The sequence below is a fragment of the Cyrtonyx montezumae genome, unplaced genomic scaffold, assembly GCF_038088225.1.
Source record: "Cyrtonyx montezumae isolate F1298 unplaced genomic scaffold, pur_monq_1.0 scaffold_3, whole genome shotgun sequence".
Taxonomy (NCBI): domain Eukaryota; kingdom Metazoa; phylum Chordata; class Aves; order Galliformes; family Odontophoridae; genus Cyrtonyx; species Cyrtonyx montezumae.
Genome location: NW_027072034.1, coordinates 43,202,474 through 43,224,137, shown reverse-complemented (window position 1 = coordinate 43,224,137; position 21,664 = coordinate 43,202,474). Strand labels below are relative to the sequence as shown.

Genomic DNA, 21,664 nt, shown 5'->3' with positions numbered 1-21,664 from the left:
CTGTAACCCAAGCTAGCTTGTGCCTGGCAAACCATTGTAAACAAATAAGAAACAGCTCTTCTACAGAAAGCTTTACAGCAGTTATTGCAGACTTTACTCATTCATGCAAATCATTTTCTAACTTGTTCCATGAAATGCAAATTCTTTTTATATCTTGTCTTTCGGGTGGAATGCAATCGTGACAGTCATAATGCATAGCAGCCTATGAGTTAACCAGCAGCAAATAAACGTTGGCTCATCTGGCTCCATATCACACCACATTCACTGTGTTTGCTCTCTATTCTTTGTGTATTGAGAGCTAATAGTCTCTAGATATTATGCTTACACAGGCAGAATTTATCCCAAAGCTAGTATAGAGGATGAAATCATTTTTCCATGCCAAATAACTGCACACATAAGAAATACCTAGCAGCACTGTTCTTTTTTGGTAGGTTTTGTTTGCTGTTTGTGTAGTGGTTGTGCAGTGGTTCTCAAGTTGGTATGGAAGTGTAGAATCCTTTGGCTTTAGGAGCACTGCTTAAATGTAAACTATTGCTGTTTGAAGCTGGACACAGAATTTGATTTTAATCAAACAGACCTTATATCTTCCCAGTTTCAGGTATCCCTGCCTGCTTGAGATGCAGACGTTAGGCATTTTCAGAAGAGATCCCAAAGGAGATGGTCTTTTGCCCGCACTTTAGCAGCTTCTTTACAGAAAAAGTGGAAGCTGCATTCCAGACTCTCCTTACACATATATGTACATACATGAGTGTGCATAGGCATGTGACAGAGCAGCAAGATGTCAGCTTCTGCTTTGTGGGAGAAGATTCTGCTTCCCCCTCCATTCCTGGGGACAGCAGTCTATCCATTTTGCTGAAGTCTGAAGAACGTGAAGGGACTTGCAAAAAACATATCTGTAATAAACTGTATGAGAATGAGACTTACTGTGTGCTCACTAAAACATCCTGTCTTCTGGAAAATGAAAATGGTTGCGAGGTAAAGAAGGTCTGTAACCCAGCAGAAACCTGCTTGCTCTGAAGGTCAGTACGTGGTGTGAAGTTTCTTTTACTTGTCAAGTCTACTTGCTAACATAATCTCTACGTGATGTGCATTAAATGCTTACGAAAAAAAAGTGCATCATTTCTAAACAGTGATTTCTGTGACTCAAAGATGCCAATGACAAGGAAGATATTTTGCATATTTTATTAGCAATTAAAATACTCCTCAAAGACATAACACCATTTAAAATGTAGCTCCGTTATAACATGAAAAAAATCTTTCTTCTTTTTTTTTCTTTTTTTTTTTCTGAACAAATTTAATATCTACACTCTAAGTAGGAAGTTAAAATCACATCACCGTAGTAGCAACATCCTCTTAAATACTGCTTTATGTTCTTGTGAAGTAGAAGAAATGCAGTAGAAGACTTACAAATAGAGCTTTAAGGAATAAAAGCATACAGAATGTGTAAAAAAGACAGACAAATATTTTAGTGTCTCAGAAACCCTGGCCTTGAATTACAGAATACAGTAGTGCTACATTCAAAGCATGTATTCAGTCTAACTAATAAAAGTGTGCTGTGCATCTTGCACAAGTCAGTTTCTGTTTGCAGTGCTGCATGAAGTTCAAGGCACAGTTTTTTACATTTGTATTCCTCTTTTTATAATGAAAATGATTAAAAATACACTACTAGTAAGGCAGATATTAAAAATTGGGTTCAATCCAGTATAATCAAATATCCATTCTCAGGTCTCTTCTGGGCACAAACCAGGAACTACTATAACATTGTCCACTCCAATTTCTCCAGTTTTGCCCTTCCCACGTTCTGATTCAAAGGTGATCTGTCACAAGAAAAGAGATGTAATAACAGTGAAAATGTCTTGCCTCCAACCATTTAGTGACTCTTAAATAATTTTAATGCTATTTATGAGGAACGTTTTATCATAATCCAGGAAAGACTTAATGATTCAAAACCTCACAGCCTTTAAAATTTTTGTATATTATTTGAACTAGGCTGATAATCCTCTGTATAGATTTACAATGCCAAATGGATTCATTTAATAAGATTGCTTATTTTCATTGTACAAAGAAATTGCAAATTGAGTGAAATCCCATTATAATAATGTGGTCTTGTTACTGTATGTGATGTGAGTGCCCTCCTTTTCTTGAAGACATTCCAATTGTTCATTTTCCATCTATTTGTATCCTTAGTGTTAGGTTATATATCTAGTAAATACACATCTTTCTATCTAATATATATATAGTAGGTTATTTATAGTTGCAGTACTACACACATATTAGATTTGTTTTTATCAATAGAGAGTCTGGGGTTTTATTGTATAGTTGGATTTTTACTTATGTAAGGGTTCTTCTAAGTCTTTCTCGGAGTGCAAGAAGCTTTGAAAAGGATTTCAATTTCCCTTATGCTTCCAGTATTCAATTGTACTTATAACCCTTTGCCCTGTGCTGAAAATATTCAGACACATAAACGAAAATCAGGCCCCAGAATTTCAAGGAGAAACTTGCTGAAGCTCTTATGGAGGCAGTTTACAGACAAGTATCAGGGCACAGTGTTCTCTGCTGGCTAAACATATCCAGCACCTATGGTGATTGCCCAACCTTGATTATAAATGATGTCTCTTTTTTGCACTAATGATCTGTCCTAGCATGGCTTGAGAGCATCGTTCCCTGTGAAGCGGGGATCATTTTCATTTTTCCAAGAATATACATAGGCCTCCTGTTGCATGAAATAAAAAACAGACATTTTGTGATAACTGAAGATCTGATGCAGCTTTTACAAAATGATGGGATTATTTGGCATCAGTGTCCTATCAAACTAGAATAATTCACTTCTGAAATTACAACCATATAATAACTTTTCAGCCTTCTAAAATCTGTACTCCTGTTCCCCATTTCAAAACAGCCTTTCAATTGGGAGTATATGATGCCTGTAAAACGTCTGGTGGAACGCTTGAGGATTAGGAAAAACCCTCTTGTGTTGGTTATAGTAGTTGGGTTATAAATCGTGTCAGACTTACACTGTTAGTTGTTTCAGTCCCCTGCAATATTTCTACTTTGCCAGTTCTCCACCTTTCATCTTTTCCTTTGTCCTGCTCCCAGACAGGAGCAGTTTTTTTGTTGGCCAGGAACACTCGAAGTTTTCCCACTCTTTCTCCAGCGAGCCGGTAACTGAAAATCAAGCAGTAGCTGCTCTTTGGTCTGAGGTCAGTCAGGAGAAGTTTTAAGCGGCCCATATCCTTCTTGTGACCCACAAAGGCTGGAACTGCCATGTAGTACCCATCACCTTGTAACAAAAAATGGAAAATGCAACCTTAATGGACCTGTGCTATTTATTAGCAAACTGAAAGCAATTTTGCTAAGAAAATAAGTAGAAGCCTTGTTACTTGAATAATTTAAAATCAGACTGGAGAAAAGCAGCAGGGAGTGTAATTTACAAGGAATAAGCTTTCACTGTTGGAAGTCAGATCAGTTTACGAAGAAGATGACTTCATATTTCACTGGCAATTACAGTCATTCCTCCTTGCATTGCAATTTTCTGTATATTTCAAAGGCAAAATCATCTCAGTTCTTCAAATACAATAGCCTGAAAACATGGCGCTGTGCCTCTCTTGTCACAAGAGAAAGAGAGAGGTGTTGGGGAAAAGGAAATACAAGGTGCAGGAGAGGAAGGACTAGCAAAGAAAGACTGAGATGGAAAGACTATGAAGGAAGGGAGAGAGAATGTCTATGCTGGAACTGGAACAAGTGCTCCACAGGATCCACTGTTTCTACTGTAACATCTGCAATGTTTCCTGTATCACAAGGGAAGATCATAGAATCACAGAATAGTTTGGTTTGGAGGACACTGTCAAAGATCATCTAGTTCCAACCTCCGTGCTATGGGGGAGGCATCTTTTACTGGATCGGGTTGCTCAAAGCCCTGTCCAGCCTGATTTTAAATGCTTCCAGGGATGGGGCATCCACAACTTCTGTGGGCATCCTGTCTCAGTGCCTCACAACCTCATCATAAAGAATTTCTTCCTTATATCTAATCTAAATCTCTTAATTTAAATCCATTGTGTTGTGTTTTTTCACTCTACTCCCTGATAAGAGGCCCTCCTCATCTTTCTTTCAGTCCTCCTTCTAAGTACTGAAAGGCCTTCTCTTCTCCAGGCTGAACAACTTGTTACTGGTTTCCATTCAGACACTGAAGTGTTGACTAACTCTTCAGACATGGCCATCCAGCCAATTCTTTGTCCATCTAACAGTCAATCTATCAAACTTATATCCCTCCAGTGTAGTGGCAGGAATGTTGTCAGGCACTGTGTCAAAGGCCTAGCAGGAGTCCAGGTAGATGACACCACCACTCTACTGTAGAAGACAATGAAGCCAGGCACAGTTAACACAGTGCTATGTCCACACCATGTGAGCAGCAACGTTCCTGCATCCATCTAAATGGCAGTGTGGTTAAATGTCCTACTTGCCTTGGAGAGACACAATGTGTAACTAATAACATTTCAATTGTTTTGCAACTTGCAGATCATAACAGTTATATTCAAATCCTTTTTCTCATCTTTTGATTCATTTGTATTGAAATATATTACTAAGTAGCAACTGCCACTGGAAAAGCAACTTCCCCTCTCAGCCTCCTCTGCTGCCTTGATGAATTCTTGATTCTACTTTCTACTCCACTTTCACTTTTTTTGGAGAGGATAAGACATCAAATCACAGCTGAGCTAGAGGATAGATATTTAAATACCTCTGTCTCGATCAGCAGGATTCCAGTCAAAGTCATCATTAATATCTTGTTTCCAGTCACAGACTCCTCGACTGAAACTGCAGTCAACTGGAGAAAGAAATTGGCAATAGAGACACACAGATAAGAGAGACGATACATCTTAAGTACTGATAAAAATAATTAGCTCTTTATTCACCCAGCTGTAAGTGTACAGATCACTCTAAAATTATCCCCAATTTCAATTCAGACAGCATTGATGTAGATTAATTTGCAGAAGAAGCAAAACAGGAGAATTTATGTAGCAATTCTTTCCTTAACTCACAGCAAGATCTATCGTGCCTTTTTACTGTCAGTCCCCCTTGTGCACATGATTTTATATGCTATGGCTTCTGTATGCTGAATGACTGCTGAGCTCATCAGCTTGCACACTCTGCTTTGACCTGCAGTCTGTTATAGTTGCCAGAAGGCGGTGCAGTTTTCTGTTTGGAAATGTACGAAGTGGTTTCCTAGGTCACAACCGAAGTTTAACTTGTATGCATAAACTGACTGATTTTGAGGCTCGTACGATGCCAATTGATTTTACAACAATCTTTTAATGTGAAAAAAAAAAAGTGTCATCTTACTCTGATATCCACAGGACTTACTGATGGACTGGGAACTATCATGAATTTACAAACAGGCCGTTTAAGATTCAGGATAAATATGAATTCAGTCTTGTTCAAGGGAAACTGAAATCAGGATCAAAATATGACTGAAGGGCACTGGGATATTGTTGTGTGCTGTGCAACATTTCTCTAACATGGTTTAATTTTATAAATGATCAAAATGAGTTCATTTTTTCATGACTATGAAATAAACATGTGAAATTCACTTGCAAGTTAAGTTTCCATGCGGGGGAACCTTCTATACACATCTTAGAAAGAGCTAACATCTGTTTTGGAAAGAACACAAAGCCAGGTTCTCACATTGGAATTGGTGAAATGGTTTGGCCACATGCCATCTCCAAATGCTCACCAACCTTTTGTTGTATGTTAAAGGCCTTTAACTGGTTCTGGAGCTGAGCTGATATGGGTTTTCAAGAAAACACACAATATGCAGTAAAATAAATATTACAGAATAAAAAGAATCTACCTTGCTCTTGTCTTGCTGCTGAAACTTTGCTTTGTGGCAGGAGAGAGCCAAAGGCAGCAACATCTTTACCCTGAGGAACTGGTGAAAACAACTTGTCAAGTGCCAATCACAACATGAACTGAAAACAGAACTTTATTCCTCCATACCAATTACAATCATTCATTTGGGTAATTCAATGTATGTGTTTTTCACTTCTCCATCAGACTTCTCCATTCTAACCCTGGTTAGATACTAACTCTGAATAGCAGAACTTTGTTTAAATTGCTAATTCCCCCAGCACTGCGCCTTCTAAGATGTAGGCAATGGAGCTGCAAGGTTCACAAAGTCAAAGAACTTTGTATGTCCTCTTTCTTTGCATGATGATCCGCTTTCTCTCTCACAAAATTTCAGCTACCGATTGAAGTAGCTGAACTGCAAGAGATGGTAAAGACAATGATGTGAACGTTTGGCAGCCAACAGGAAGCTCAAACATGGGTAATGGGTGAGACTTTGTAAAAGCCATTAATCTGGGGAATCAAAGGCCCACGCTGTGCCATCTGTGCTGCTGTAATGGAAGCTCCAGAAGATGATTTTTCTGAAGCTATAGTTTCTCCTGAGGCACACGCAGGCCTCATCAACTCTGCTGGGCACATGCAGGCTTCATCAGTTTGTCTTTCTGTTGGGAAGGAAAGGTACAGCAACTGCCCTGCCTCTTCCTCACCCTCACTGCCACAGCTGGTAAGCACAGCCTGATGTTTCAATCATCAGGCTTGGTAGAAACACCAGAGAAAGATCTTTTGTAGAAACCAGTTGTCTGCCTTTTGTCAAACTGGAAGACTCAGTATAGCAACAATAATTGTTAGGTGCATTCTCTATAGTATCAGCCTAAAGGAGGTACTTAGCAAGCAGTGCTATTTTTTAGCAGCAGCCTGACAGAGGAAGGCAAAACTCTTAGGTCTGATGAGCTACAAAGCTTGCAAACTCTTATTTTCCATGGATTGTCAGCCTGGTGCCTAAGAACTTCTAAAGTTCTGTGGTGAAGCTTCTTTTGTATTACTGTAAGTGGCAACTAGAGAAGAACACACTAAAAACGCCTATGTTCTCAAATTCTTTGTGTGGTGTCTGTGTAAGTAACTGCTCACAAACAAGGTGATAGGAAGAAATACTTTCACTGGCAGAAGACATATCCTTTGCAAACACATACGCAGATACCTTCAATATATACATATATACCTATGAAAACAGGAAGATCTAAGATGTCCCATTTTAGAGGAGAGAGGGAGGATCCTTTGGATTACTGCTTACAAAAGGTGCTTACATAAGGCCCAGCATAAGGAAGTCCACTTTTCGGACACACCACATGGGCAGCAGCACTAAGAAAAGCTCAGGCTTCCTCAGCAGTGCCAGGTGATGGCAACTTCAGAAATCAAAATTACATTTCCCTACTCAGTGCAGTATTAGTCACGCCTTTAGGAAGTTGCAGATGCCAAGTATTTCAGTGTCATGACTTTCATATGTATGCCTCTTTTTTTCATAGAAGAGTTCAATCTTTTCCATGAGTCCCACTTACCTACAGATTCCCAGTAAAATACTCCTGCATGCTTGCAGTTGTAAGCACATGCTCAGTATTAAGGACATGCTTACAACCCACTGCAAACCACAGTTTTCTAGTACTATAAAGAATATGTCATTTCTTAACTTTTCTTCTTCAAAATCATCAAAAAATTGTTCTTTATGTACACCAGAGAAAACACACAGCAATGAAGAGGCCCTGAAGGCTGTTCCAAAGGGGCCAACTGAGCCAAGAAAGGAGACTCCTGAGATCTTACAAGCTTTCTGATGAACTGCCAGAAGCTTGTTTCCTCTTGCTGCCCTTGCAGCCTTCTCCTCACCCAGAACACTGCTTACATCACCAAAATAATATTCTTACTTAAGGCAAAGATTAACATATCTTTCTCCCAATTAATCTATGTCTACATATATACATTTAAGAACAGGCACATAAGAGTTTAGCTGTTAAGTTTACTGTCGTGCCATAAACTTGGCCTCATACTTCGTGAGCGAGGCTCAGGCTCTGAAAACCGTTGCCAAAATTAAAGCTATCAAAATGTGAACAGTTCTTGAAAGAGTGGAGAAATTTAATAGAAGATAGCAGCTGCCAGAAAGATTTATTTACAGAGTTACTGAATTGTATTTGAATTCACTTGAGGGATACTCATGCAGGTGTAGCTGTGCTGCATATGCTTCCAGTGAATAACCACCACATAAATAAAGAGGTCAAATTTCGTATCCAAATCTATTTTTTGCTTTCAGTGTCATACGTTACAGCCAGGTTCTCCACTTACTGGAAGGTATCACTAGTGAGTTATGAGAAACTCTATGCTTCAGCTTACAGAAAGGCTTCCAAGAATCCTTATTTCTTGGAAGGTGCCTACATTTGACACTGAGCCATCACTGGACGTAACCAGAATCCAAAGTCCATTCCCTCCTAAGAATAAGGCAGGAGTCAGGCTTGCTCTTTTCATCTCTTCTGCTGTCCAGTGGTGCTTGCAGAAATACAGGCCTTCCTCAGAAGTCTTAATCTCTTGATCCCTAAGAATACAGTCTCCAACAAAAGCTCACATATGGCCCACTTTCGGTGCAGCAGAGTCCACCCCTTCTTTCTGTAGTACTGACATCCACACACCTACCTATCTGTAGCACTAGCTGTTACATTATCTACAGTTATATATAAAACTCTTTGCTTCAATGTGCTACCCATTCTTAAGGGCTGGTGCCATCAGTACACTCATACAAGGTAAGATGCATTGATCTTATAAGCAGAAATTAGTGGCAGAGAGAATTAATGCCCTCATCTTTCTTGTTTGCAGCTGGCTTGCACTCGGATTGCTTGGAGTGAGCACAGGTCCACCTGCAAAGCACCATTTATATAGATTCTCAAGTCAGTCTACAAGTTAAATAAGGGATAAAGAGACCACAAAAGCAACAGGAAGTCTGCAGGAGCACATCTGGAAAAGATACAATATTAAAGTACACAAAGTGAAAACAAAAACAAAAAACCCACAAACCCAATGAGTACAATAGATCTGTGGAGTATATTTTATGGGCATGCTTCAGAAATAGACCACTGGTAAGTGACTCTTGCACTAAAGGACCTTACTAAACAGACTGATAGATTTTCCTTTACGTGCACTTGGTTTCACCTTTCTGCTCTGCCAGCTACTGCATATACAATGACATAAAGTGCATTTTATACTCCTGGAAATAACGTTTTGTCTGAAAAAGTATGGTTTGGTTTATAGCTTGAAAGTTATTTTCTAAGTGTCTGCAGTAATGCATGTGCTACCCTTAAGGCTTTAATTTCTTTTTGTATTCTTGTTAGTGGGTCTGTATTTCTTATAAATCACTGTTGGCTCTTCCTCAGACAACAATACTGGAAGAACACATGTATAGCAGAATAGAGGCACCCTCACAGTTTAAGGAATTAACTGTGAGGACTGTGGTGTATTTTTGTTTCTTGTTACGACTGTTTTGATTTCTCCATCCCTTGGAAAACGCCTGTGTCTGTTTTTGCCTAAGTAGTCTGATTAGTCTACATGCAGAAATAACACTGTATCTGGGAGAAGTAACTCACTGCCAGTAATCCTCACACATACAATCCCAAAGTGTCTAAAACTGTGCAGCATGTAGGAACTCTTGGAAAAATGATTTTTGCTGTCAGTCTGACACTGCTCTCTGATGGTCTGAGCTCAATGAAAACAGACAAACAAACAATCTAAAAAAGATGAACCACTTCCACTCCCAAAACTAGGGTGGGCACTGTAAATCAGAATATAAACCATCAGAATATAAGAGATAGTAAAATGAAGACTGGTTTCCTATATACACCGTATATCACTGTCAGACTGAAAGGAACGCGCTACGTTTCTGCTATCACATCCACCTCTGAAAGAATTACATCTGCCAGATGTCTGACATCTTTTGAGCTTTTTACCTATAGCTGTGGACTGAACTGCAGCCTGAGCATTATTTGCTCACACAGTGGTCCAGTTATCAGAAAGGAATTATATTAACAGCAAATGTCTTGATTAATGGAGAGTTTTCCTGTTCAGAATTAAGAACGTAGAATCCATAAGGAAAGCAGTCCACTTATGCTACTGCTCAGTATACCAGAAAGCCAAAATCCTTCTTATCATCCTTGGTGCTATCAAAGGAAGGAGCCTGGTAGTTAACACAGCTGGCTAGATTACATGCTTGTGCTTTACAAACATTAATCTGTTTATTTTCATGTGACTCTTACTGAGTCCAGTAGTTGTTTTGTTTATATACCACGGTGTGCACATCCAGAGTATGATATCTTGACTTGACATTTCAACGCCCATTGCATTTTATATCACTGTATAAAAGCAGTTCCCACTGAGTTAATAGCTGTAGCTGTGGGTGTTTATCACTTCAGGAAAACAGACCTTAGGATCTCACATCACACAGTAAATAAGGAAAGAACAAACACAACTCAGAACACAAAATGACATTTTTTTTCCCCCTTCCCTGCAGTTCCTGCCTCATTTTCTATGCATCTGCAAGTTCTGCGATCAATAAGACACAGCTCTGTGTATTGAACCACCCCTTGCACTGCAGGACAGATCCCTCCTTCACATTGAACAAGACAAAGACCCCGTGGAAAACACTCATTAAAATTCATGAAAGAATGTATCATAAGGTACAAGAATATGAGAAGAAAAGGTAAGTTTTCACAACTAACAGAAATTTTGACATTTCTTTAATGTGGAGGGCTTTATTTTTGCTATCTTAAGCTACTGCATTTTTTAAGAAACGGTGATTAGTAGTTTCCATAAACAACCCATTTTATGTGGCCTATTTTAATAATTTAAATCTTCATATATTAATCCCCTTTTTCCCTACAGCAGTTTTCTGTGTCTGCCTATACGTTTCAGATGTAGTAAAGGCATACATTTAAAAATAACAATTAGCATCTCTGAAGAACATGACCTATCCATTTTTCCTAATTAAGTCCTGTTCCTGGAAGACAAACAATACCGATATTAATAATCCCACAGGCAGATGCAGAATGATTACTTCAGGGGGTTACATAGAGGAACTTAAGACACTAGTAAGGGAATCATTACTGAATAGACAGCAGCAGAGGAGGAAGAAAAAAGGATGGGTAAAATTACCAGCTGTAAATTTAAGATAATCTTGTACTCCAGAGGATCATCACAATTAACAATGAAAGTCGTTTTAAAGCCAAATGTTTGGTCAGTTAAGTGGATGAATCATTTGAACTTCAGTACAATAATGAGTATCAAGAGTAGCACATGGTAATTTAAAAGGGAAGGAAACAGTTAATAAGTACAACCCAACGAGAGAAGAATGTAAATGGAACAACATGTTAAGTCATGCAGGAAGTTGGGATCAAAACAGAAAGCCACAAATAAGACATAGTTCATATATTTGAGTAAACTAATTCTAGGACATAGTAGTGTCTCTGTGTGAAGAAGCACATTGATCTTCCTCCAGAGCTCCCTGGCAGAGTAACACCTCACTGGCACGTTCAGCATACAAACTCCTTACATTGCTGGTGTTAAATTCCAGTCAAATATGACTAGAACAAAAAGAACAGAGGAAAAAAAGCAGATAACTAATACTTTCAGGCAACAATAGTCATAGCCACTGCTGTCATTTGTAATGGCAATTTTGTAGAAAAAGGTTTTTTAAATATCATGGCCTGGTTGAAAAAGTCCTAAAAGAGGAACCTTACCAAACTTCATCACAGAACTCTCCTGTGTATTATTTTGAATTTGATTTTGTTATGGACAAAGGATTTTCCTGATGTGTCTTTGGTCACACTGGCAACTTGGAAATGAATCCGTTCCACACAGTGTGGCAGTGAGTATTCAAAAAATACTTAGAAAAAAATATCAAACCATATGTGGGTACTCAATGACTGGCAGTTTTTCCTGGACTTTCCAACTATGGTTATGTCTGAGTTAATTCCTTCAACCCACCAATCCATGAAACACAGAAAGGCAGAATGAGATATGAGGGCTGACTTTATGATATTTTCATCAGGCTGCTTTGCCTGAGGAAGTGAAACGGCCCACAGCCCTTTATGGCACAGAGTTCTGAATAAAAGTATCAATAACTTGTAACAGTATTACTTAGTGTTATTTAGTTAATTTAGTTAAGACCTGGGCTTTACTGCTTCTGGTGAGAGAGTGGAGGCAAGTCACCTTTTTCTTCTGAGGCTCTCACATGTATTTGGCAGTACCAGTATGATGAGGTTGATCTAAAGGCAGCTTGCCACCCAATGAAAACTTAATTCTAACTTGACTTCAGCTTCTGCCCCTGCTACCTCTTCCTGGGAAATGATTTATGAAGGGATCCTTAGAAGCTGTACAGAAAGTTACATAAGCTTGTCAAAAGCAGAAGGCTAGGTGAGGAGGTAGGGTGTATCTGGTGTGGCTGGCCAGAGCAAGAGTGGTGCCCTGGGTATAGGATCATCAGGTTTGAAGTCGTGGCACCATCAGCCAGAAACCATTCACAAAATGTGGAGATTGAGTACAGCCTGGAGGTTAGGATGCATGTCTAATCAAACTAGACAGATGCTTTTGGTACTACATTGAAATGCTAGTTTGAAAGAACAGAACAGATCAGAATTATATAGGCTGACCTGCTGATCAGGAGACTGCCAGAGGCCTGGTTATCAAATTATGACTATATATTGCACATATATTCCTTCACCAAATTTTGTCCAACTTCATGGTAACAAACTATTCTCCTTATATCTAATCAGAATTTCTTTTTTTGCAACTTGTATCCATTTCCTCTCCTCCTGTTCCATATACTCCAGACTGCTGACCTCAGTGGAGCACTGCCAGGCTCACACCAGTAGATCCATGTCCTTCCTGTAGTGGGGAATTTAACACTGGACACAGCACATCACATGTGGTCTCAGAAGTGCCATGTAGAAGGGAAAACCTGTGGGTTACCTCCAATCTAATGTAGCCTAGGGTGTGGTTGGCCTGCCTGGCTCACATTCTTCAACTTTTTATCTAACAATATCGAGTCTTTTTCTGCAAAACTTGCTGATTATTGCATCTGTAATGTCGCACACCACTTTTCTCTCCCTTTGCATTTGTTTCTGATGTTCCTGTCATTTCAACAGCCTGGTTATATCCCTCTAAAAATCTGCGCTGCCCTTTAGCGTGTGGGTTGCTGTCCCCAGTTTGATATTGTCAGCAAACCTGAAGTATCCAATGAACAGTCACTGTTAATATTTGCAGGAAGGGAGAAGGCTGGTGAACAAACACCTGACTTCATTCTGTGTATTGGCTCCCTAGCATAGTTTGGGAAAACAGTATTAAATACATCCTCAGTCTGAACTGAAACTGGCCAATTTCCATTCAACATTGAAATGAAATAAAGGCAACCTTAGAAGATTGCCTTGGGCAAAGAAGCTTGTATTCTCAAATGTATTGAAGTGACTCATTACACTTGTTCTTGGCTTTCATAGAGTAGCCATATTACAGACTGGAGGACTTTAAAGTCTTTCCTTTAGGTACGCAAGATGGATGCTCAAATACCACCAAATGTTTAAAGAGTGAGAATGCCCATTCAGATCAACTCTCACATCTAAAGAAAAGGGATAAAAACCCTCTGTGATTCACAACATTATTTTTCTGATGGGAATGACACAGAAAACAGTGGTACCTACTGCGTGTATTCAAAACACAAAGACACCAAAGTGTATGTTTTTCCTATGAACAATACACACTATTAGGGTGATGAATACACCTATCACAAATCAAAGCTAGTTCTTGTCTTAAGCATAATGAAACAGCAAAATAAACTGTTTTGTTAGAGTCTCTGTGAAGAAAATGGGGAAAAGCTACATGTAAGCTAGTGTGAAAGAACAGCTGGCAGAGTGCCTGCCAGGATGGCACGCTCCCTTCTGTCAACACTGACTGAAGACAGTTTCCTCTAAATGGGAGATTGAGTAGCTTTAGTCCCACAGTAGGTATATTAGATTGATTTTTAGATTCTACAAGTAAATTAGGATAGAATAACTATAATATTTGGTGACTATTTTGTTGTTATTAATATATATACTTAAATTTAAACTATTATAAAAATTAAGAAACTTACAGAAGACATCTCCTCTAAGGCTTTGTTCATGGTCAATCTGATTCTCATAATCCTCCTCTTCCTCATCTGTCTCATCTACTTTCTCTTCTATAGTAACTTCAGTTTCTTTCTCTCCCACAGTGTAACTCCCACCAAGATCAAAACCATCTTCATAGTCCAGTGATTGCAAGTGGGTCTTAGAAGCTGGTGTCATGGCTGCTTCTGGGATCACATTCTTGAGTGCTTTATGCTTTGTCACACTGTTTTTATGTGCAAGAAGTTTCTTAATAATGTCCTTAGCTGTTCCAGGGATTCTTGGAATTTCCTTCACTGATTTTTCAGGGATAGCTATAAACCAGAAGAAAACAGTAAACATTCACTTAATGAATCACTCAACAAATACATTTATAAATGGCACCGCACTGTCCTTTATAATACCTAGAGACTCATACAGCTAAATTCTCCACCATGAGATTTAAGTTCAGCTCAGTACTGAATTATGTATATATTTTCCTCTGTTGTACAGTCAGCTATCTGATTTAGAACTGTAGAAGCACAGAATGATATGGGTTGGAAAAGAGCTTTAAAGACCATTTAGTTCCTGCTTCCCTGCTCCATTAGACTGGGATGCTCATAGCCCCATCTAACCCAGCCTTGAGTGCCCCCAAGGGATGGGGTGTCCACAGCTTCCCTGGGCAGCCTGTGCCAGCACCACACTGCCCTCATAGTAAAAAATTTACCACGAGTTATAGTGAAAACACAAGTGACCATCTCTTACAACCTCACTTGGCCTCTTGTGTAACATAGGCCACAGATCTCCTTATATTCAACATTTTTATACAAAAGCTTGAAGGAAAAAATAACTCTCTTCATTTTGTGGACTACTAAAAATTGTCCACAGATGTGATTCCCTACACAACAGATGTCAACCTACTAGCAGTGAGAATGTTTCTTAGAACTTTTGTGAACTCCTCTGCCCTAACATCCCTTGTACCACAGGCTGAAAAACTCTGAAATAAGTCGTATTTTGAGGGGAGATACATCAAGCCGATCCATCACATTTCGTTAAGTTCTAAAGGACTAAAGCACTAAACTTCAGAGAGGCATCCAAGAACTCCAAATTATCATCTCAAAATTGCAAGTTGGACTAGAACATGAATATATAGTTTCCTGATATTTTGACTATTTTATGATTCCTCTTGACTGACAAATACTAAAAGGATATTCAGCCTTGTGGTCTCTTGCAACTTCTGATCCTGACCAGAGACATGAAGTTCAGAATTGAAAAACTTAAGAGTGAAGTAAAAGTCAATCAAGATTGTTCAGATCTTTAAAATAAAAGACATAAATCTGAGTTTGTGGGTTCTCCCCATTTTTGGTCCATAATAGAGCATAACGGAGTCAAACATCCTCTACATCCAGACAGAAAACCTCAAAACACTTAGCGATAAGAGGATATTTTTCTATTTACTTAGCAGCCATGATTTTCACATTATGCTTTTCTTTTCAATATGCTGTGTCTCAAGACAAAATTCTTTTGTTTCTTTTCAAATTTTCAAACTCTATAGCCATCAAACTATGTTGGAATCCTTGAACGAGGGACTATTTTTAATGAAAACCCACTTGAAGATACAATTCCATAGATTCAGGGAGCCAGAACTGATTTTCCAACAGGGATGAAACCCAGAAGCAGTGCAAAAGGCTCCTTTTGGGTGGTCCTGTGTGGAGCCACAAGATGAACTCAACGATCACTGTGGGTCTCTTCCAGCTTGGGATATTCTATGATTCTGTGATTCATTGATACTCTTTTCTGTGTGTTTCTTTTCACATAAGCAAAGAGCAACAGGAGGAAAAACAGCACAATGAAACAAAGCTGTAGTGTAGTAGGAAAAGAGGAAAATTCCCAGAATTTATATTAATTCTTGAATAATATAACCCTCATTAAAGTGATTTGCTCAGATTTCATTTAAAGCAAATGCAGCTACATTTTCTATGTAGTATCCCAGTACAATTACACTTTTGATTAATTCACTGGAGTATTCAGATTTTCACAGAATCACAGAATTCTCTGTGCAGCCTGTGCCAGTGCTCTGTCACTGCACTGGGAAGTTCCCACACACATTCGTGTGGAACTTCCTTTGCTTCAGTTTGTGGCCATTTCCCCTCATCCTATCACCACACACTGCTGAGAAGAATCCAGCCTTGTCTCTTTGCCTCCTGCTCCTTAGACATTAATAGATGTGGATCAGATCCCCTCTGAGTCTTCTTTCTTCAAGGCTGAAGAAACCCAGGTCTCTCAGCCTTCTCTAATGAGAGAGGTGTTCCACGCCCTTTATCATCTTTATCATCTCCAATGGACTCTTTTGAGGAGATCCCTGTCTTTTTTGTACCCATGAGCCCAGAACTGGACACAATACTCCAGGTGAGGCCTCACCAGGGCAGACTAGAGGGGGAGGATCACCTCCCTCAACCTGCTGGCCACACTCTTTTTAATGTACCCCAGGATACCACTGGCCTTCTTGGCCACCAGGGCACACTGCTGGTTCATGGCCAGCTGCAGTTGAAGGCATAAAATAAATCACTGTCAATAAAACATGAAATAAATAAAAACTGAAAAATTTCTACGTCTCGTCCTTTGAATAAAACTCGTATCCTTGCTTGCCAGACACTCACAAGCTAACTCTACTCATTCTCCACTACGCAAGCCTTTCCTCTGGAGGATGATATTCTGAAGGTTCTATGTAATTTAACTGCTGTGGTTTTCTGATCCTAACCTCAGAATGCAGCAATCAAAGTCATCAGGAAGAACTCATTCCAAACAAATTTCCTCTTGACAATCAGTAACAAGACACTGCAGGCTGTTGATAAACAGGCTATGGAAGTTTTCATGCCAGGCCGACTGCTTGGCAACCTGAACATCTGCTTTTAGTTCCTACTTTGAAGTCATCCCAGTGAAATGAAAAATTCTTACAGGTTAACATAACAACTCTGTGATGTCACAAAACCAATCTTCTTGTATGTGCGAAACGAAGCAGTGTAGAAAATCAACTGACAGGTGTGACAAAATATAGGGATGAAAGTGTATAATCCCCTCATGTTTGCAGACTCCAGAAAATCTTCATGTTCGTATTTTATATCCTGACACCAAGCATAGACCAGGATATATTATGAGTATCCTTCTAATCTGTATTCGGCTAAAGAATAGCCTGAGGTGCGGATTTAAGGTTTTTTAGGTCTACCCATAAACTGCAGTAAGAACAAACCAGTCTAAGGATAGGACACCTGAAGAATCCACGGCCTATGTACTTTCAACACAGGTTGCTGGGATGCCACAGCCAAGGCAGAAATATCTCAGGATCCTTTGTGTCAATGCATCCATATAAATAGACAGGTATTTCTCACAAACATTTGCGCTCCTCTTTATGAACCTTCTGATGGGAAGCATGCAGACAGAGACCTCCTGTTCTTATACAGTCCATAAATACAGACTGTGTGAAAAATATCTCCGTTTCCAAAGGTATTTTTATTTCTTTCAATCAGCAGGAATTACAGTTTGAGGTGGAAAAACAAAGGCAAATGGTGGCTGAGGGCTAGAAATAAATCTTTTCAAAGATCAATTGCTGTGGAAGACTACAAGACCAAAGATATGTGGTATAAAGATGTCTAATGACTAAGTTGTGAAAGCTGAGTTGGAAAAAATATAGAAAACAGATGCCAGCCTCCTTTCTCTGTGCTGTACTGTGTGAAGGGAAATGCTCTGGGGATGGTACAGAAGAGGGTCAGGCAGTAATCTGTTTTCCTCACATGCACCTTGTGATTGCAGCTGATGCTGTGCAGGGTTCTGAGTGCAAGAGGGCTGCAACAGGAGATGGCTTACTCTGCCCACAGACACTGCGCTGCTTTCACCTTGCACCTAGCAACAGATTGGAAGACCTAGTAAGTGACAGGCCTGGAGACTGCCTTACAAGTTCTTCTGTGGCTGCCTCTATAGCTTCTGTACACAGAAGAGGGACAGGGGACAAGCAATACATTTACAGCATTTAGGGGGTCTGTGGATGTGACTTCAGATTAAACAGACAGTTTCAGAACTCATTCTAAAATGTTCTAGAGCTCACAGTGAAGGATACCTCTTTCAGAGAATCCTAAATGATTCTGAAAGTTTTAGTATGTGGTTTAATACAGAGATTGTAGACTATTAAGGTCTTCTAAGCATCATCATCTTAAGTATTACTCATCAAAGGATGACAGCAGTATTTGATTCCATATTCAACTGAATCGTAAAGACCTGACAAATGATATGACCAGAGTGGCTTTTTAAACTTTGAAATTGTACGATGCCAACCCAAACTTTTCTCAGAACTGGCGCGTTAATTGAAAAACAAAAGCATATACAGGTTTTAGAGTTTACCCTCTGAGCAAAGCCGGAATCGTAGTAATATAAAAGAGACAAAGAGAGTTGTTGTGGCTTTGTATTGCCATTTAGATATCCAGCAAAGCATAATGAAGAACAGAAACCTCTGTCTGCAGCACAGCATTACAAGGAGTGCCATAGTTGAATACTGTAAGACTAATGCCTGAAGGGTGGAAGCTTTAAGCTAGTTCTGCATTTTCCTGTTATTTTGTAGCTTCCTATTAGAACAGTGAATTAAAGATAGGTTCATGTTTCCCCAGGAATCTTAATTGCTTATGGAACCTTCTGGGACCCTATTCTTAAATAAAAGCTGGAATACACATTGAAGCATATGGTGAGGGAAATGTGGTTTTTCAATTCACAATAGGAAATCAGGAAACATATGAACCTGAGAAAAGCAACAGATTGCAGCAAGATAGAGGCCAAATGGCTAGGAGCCTCTCAGGGAGCACTGGGAAGCTTACATTTCTATAAATTCTCAGATGAAACGTGTGCTAGAGATGTTTCAGAAATAGCACCCAACATTTCACATCTATCTGAACGCTGAATGGATTAAAGGATGCCTGAACAACCTCAGGTCATATTCAGACAAGCAGCACTGATTGCAGTCTGATGTCTCAGCAGCTTTCTGCTGAGTTAGCATATTAATATATCAGTTGCATAAATCCCCCCACCTTCTGTACAAAGTTGAATTTTTACATCATCTCATTTATTACATTATTTGGTAGCAGGAGGAGATGCAGTCACAGAAGTTTCATTATAAACAATGTGCTTAGTTCCTCCCATTTCATAGCCTGAAAATCAAGCTATATATTAAAATGTTTTTCATTTGTTATAAAACACTAATACTGCTGCCATGGTAACCAGCTCATTAGATACTTTAGACAATTGCTATGAAGAATTAATGGTTCCTTGTGGAAATGAGATTCTCACCCCATGGGAATAATTATACGCAGTACTGAGGGCATACTTGAGAAGCCTTTCTTTTATCTGCAGCAGATCCCCAGGCACATCTGCTGGGAACTGGAATTGGCTCCAGGAGCTGCAGTCATTGCCATAGCCTCCATCCCCCACGTTCCAAAGACAGTGTTCTCAGCCTATCAAACCCAACAGCAAAACCTCCTCTCACTTCAGTGAAGCCAAAGATTTTCTACAATTGTCTTACAACATGGAGAAAACTTTGCATTTTAGTGTAGAATGGTAGATCTAATTGTTTTTTTTGTCACAATTTGAATAAAGATTGCCCAGATAACAAAACACATCTTGACTGCCTCTGTCACACTGCTGATTTTTTTGACAGTTCTTCTATAAATCATTATTGAACCATTCAAAGTCACCCTTACCCCTCAAAAGGTGGTGTATGTGTGGGAACCATCACCTGAGAAACCAGTCTCTTTCTAGCACTGCTGCTTTTCACATGTAAATACCACTGACTTTCTTCCTACTGCTACATTCCTCTTTGCAGTTGGTCCCTTGCTTTTTGACTTCCTGCCCTATGGCTCCAATTTCTCATTGCTGTGTCTTATTCCTCTACCCTTTCCTGCATTAAATTTATTTTCTATTTAGTATGGTCTAAGTTCATCAATGCACAGCTTCTTTCTCTTCTAAACAACAAATGGAATTCAGCAATTGGAAATAGGACATGAGGAAGTGTGCAGAGTGACCAATTTAATAGAAATGCCAGTGAAAAAAAAGAAATCATCTTTAGCACTTTTTATAATAGGGCTAGACATCAGAAGCTGTGTGATGGCCTCCACATAAGCAAAATATTTCCTTCGTTTGTATTTAAGCAAGCATTCCTCTCACATTGTTTCTGCTTGAGGAAAGAATAACTAGGTCAAAATGAGATTTCCCTTTGAAACTTTCGGCTTCTCATTAAAATGGAAGAAGCAGAAAAACACAAGCCCTTTCGCCCAGAGATATATTTGCTCAACATTTATCGATGATGCACTTTGCTTTAACAGAACCATCTCACAATTTGCTCTGATGTTCACCCAGGTCTCAAGCCTCACTGTCTTTCTTTTGTAGTCAGCTGCAGTGATAAATCACAAAGGATGTGGTCTAGCAAGGAAACGGGCTCCTAACTGGAATTTGAGAATGATGAACCTTCCAAACAGCTTTGCTGAGGTCCAAATCAAACCTTCAGTACCAGCCAGGCTTTTGTGTGTTCAGTTCTTCTCATCAAAAGTCAACATTTTTCACTGGAAGTAGAAACTTAACTTGTTTAACTTAGCCCTACTAAGGAATCTACTCGCTTTGTGTTTAAGGTACATCAACACATCCAATTTTACAGCGATATGTACTAAAATAATTTCAGATGATAATAACAGATAGAAAACTCTTCACTGGGCTTATTACTCACTTTACTTTTCATTGGACTATCTCAGATCTTACATTAACTTTGGGTTTTAAAAGTTGCATTTCCATAACTCTGTAAAAAGTATGGAATACTGAAGTTACATTTCAAGGTTGCAGCAATGGCATGACTGCTAATAGATACTGAAACAAAACCATGAAGAATAAATACCTAAAACTTCTATGCCTGCAAGAATGCAATGAGCTCCTGCAGTACACCACAGAAAAAACAGCATATATACATACATAAATACATTGAGTATATATTTACACACACGTATGTATGCATTTATACAGTTTTAGCATAGCACTGTCAAATTCTTAATCTATCAAAAAAACTAAAGCTGATTAAAATCAGATGTTTGGGGTTGACCCTGGCAAAGATCTTTATTTGTAGATGTCCAATATATTCTTATAGAGTAAGAAATGCAGAAAAAAAAATGTAAAATAACTCAGATTCGAGAGCCAAAGGATACAAATGCCTTTGGTGTCAGAACCACTGATTTCAAACCAGTGCCAACACAGAGCAAATATATTTAAAATTAAATGCAGAAAGGATTAGCATCAATAAACTCTCACACAGATAAAGTGTATCCCAAATACTGCATGTGTCAATGTTGATGCAACACTGGAGGTTTCAACTACCATTATGATGGGAGTAGGAACACGAATAATAGAGAGACTCAAAGGATATCAGAATTCATGAATAATAATAATATCTGACCATGGATTATATGGCAAAAAAGAGGAAAAAAAGGTTTATATATTATGTATAGACTTCATTTGTTATAGTCAAGAGCTTTACAAATATGTACACATCTTTTATTAAAAAAATCATTTTAAATATAAAGAGCAGCCTTTTCCATCCTTCTTCTTGAAGAGTCACATTCAGTTAGAAGCAGGCAATGATGTCTTTAAAGAAAGTCTGT

The 21,664-nt window shown here is 38.9% G+C and overlaps 1 protein-coding gene across 2 annotated transcripts in view; it reads right to left on the bottom strand.

The window, feature by feature from the left end:
• Window positions 1-1,267: 1,267 nt before the first annotated feature.
• The window catches only part of EGFL6 (EGF like domain multiple 6), a 40,789-nt gene continuing 20,392 nt past the window's right edge, over window positions 1,268-21,664 (bottom strand). The window contains exons 8-13 of one of the 2 annotated variants that reach the window (XM_065743909.1): window positions 13,991-14,317; window positions 5,846-5,923; window positions 5,615-5,617; window positions 4,736-4,822; window positions 3,015-3,280; window positions 1,268-1,817 (exon numbers count right to left, since the gene is read on the bottom strand). In XM_065743909.1, the coding sequence (XP_065599981.1) occupies window positions 1,722-1,817; window positions 3,015-3,280; window positions 4,736-4,822; window positions 5,615-5,617; window positions 5,846-5,923; window positions 13,991-14,317 (857 nt within the window). In that variant the 3' untranslated portion in view covers window positions 1,268-1,721. The remainder of the gene's footprint in view (window positions 1,818-3,014; window positions 3,281-4,735; window positions 4,823-5,614; window positions 5,618-5,845; window positions 5,924-13,990; window positions 14,318-21,664) is intronic. The other variant, XM_065743908.1, reaches the window with a different exon arrangement.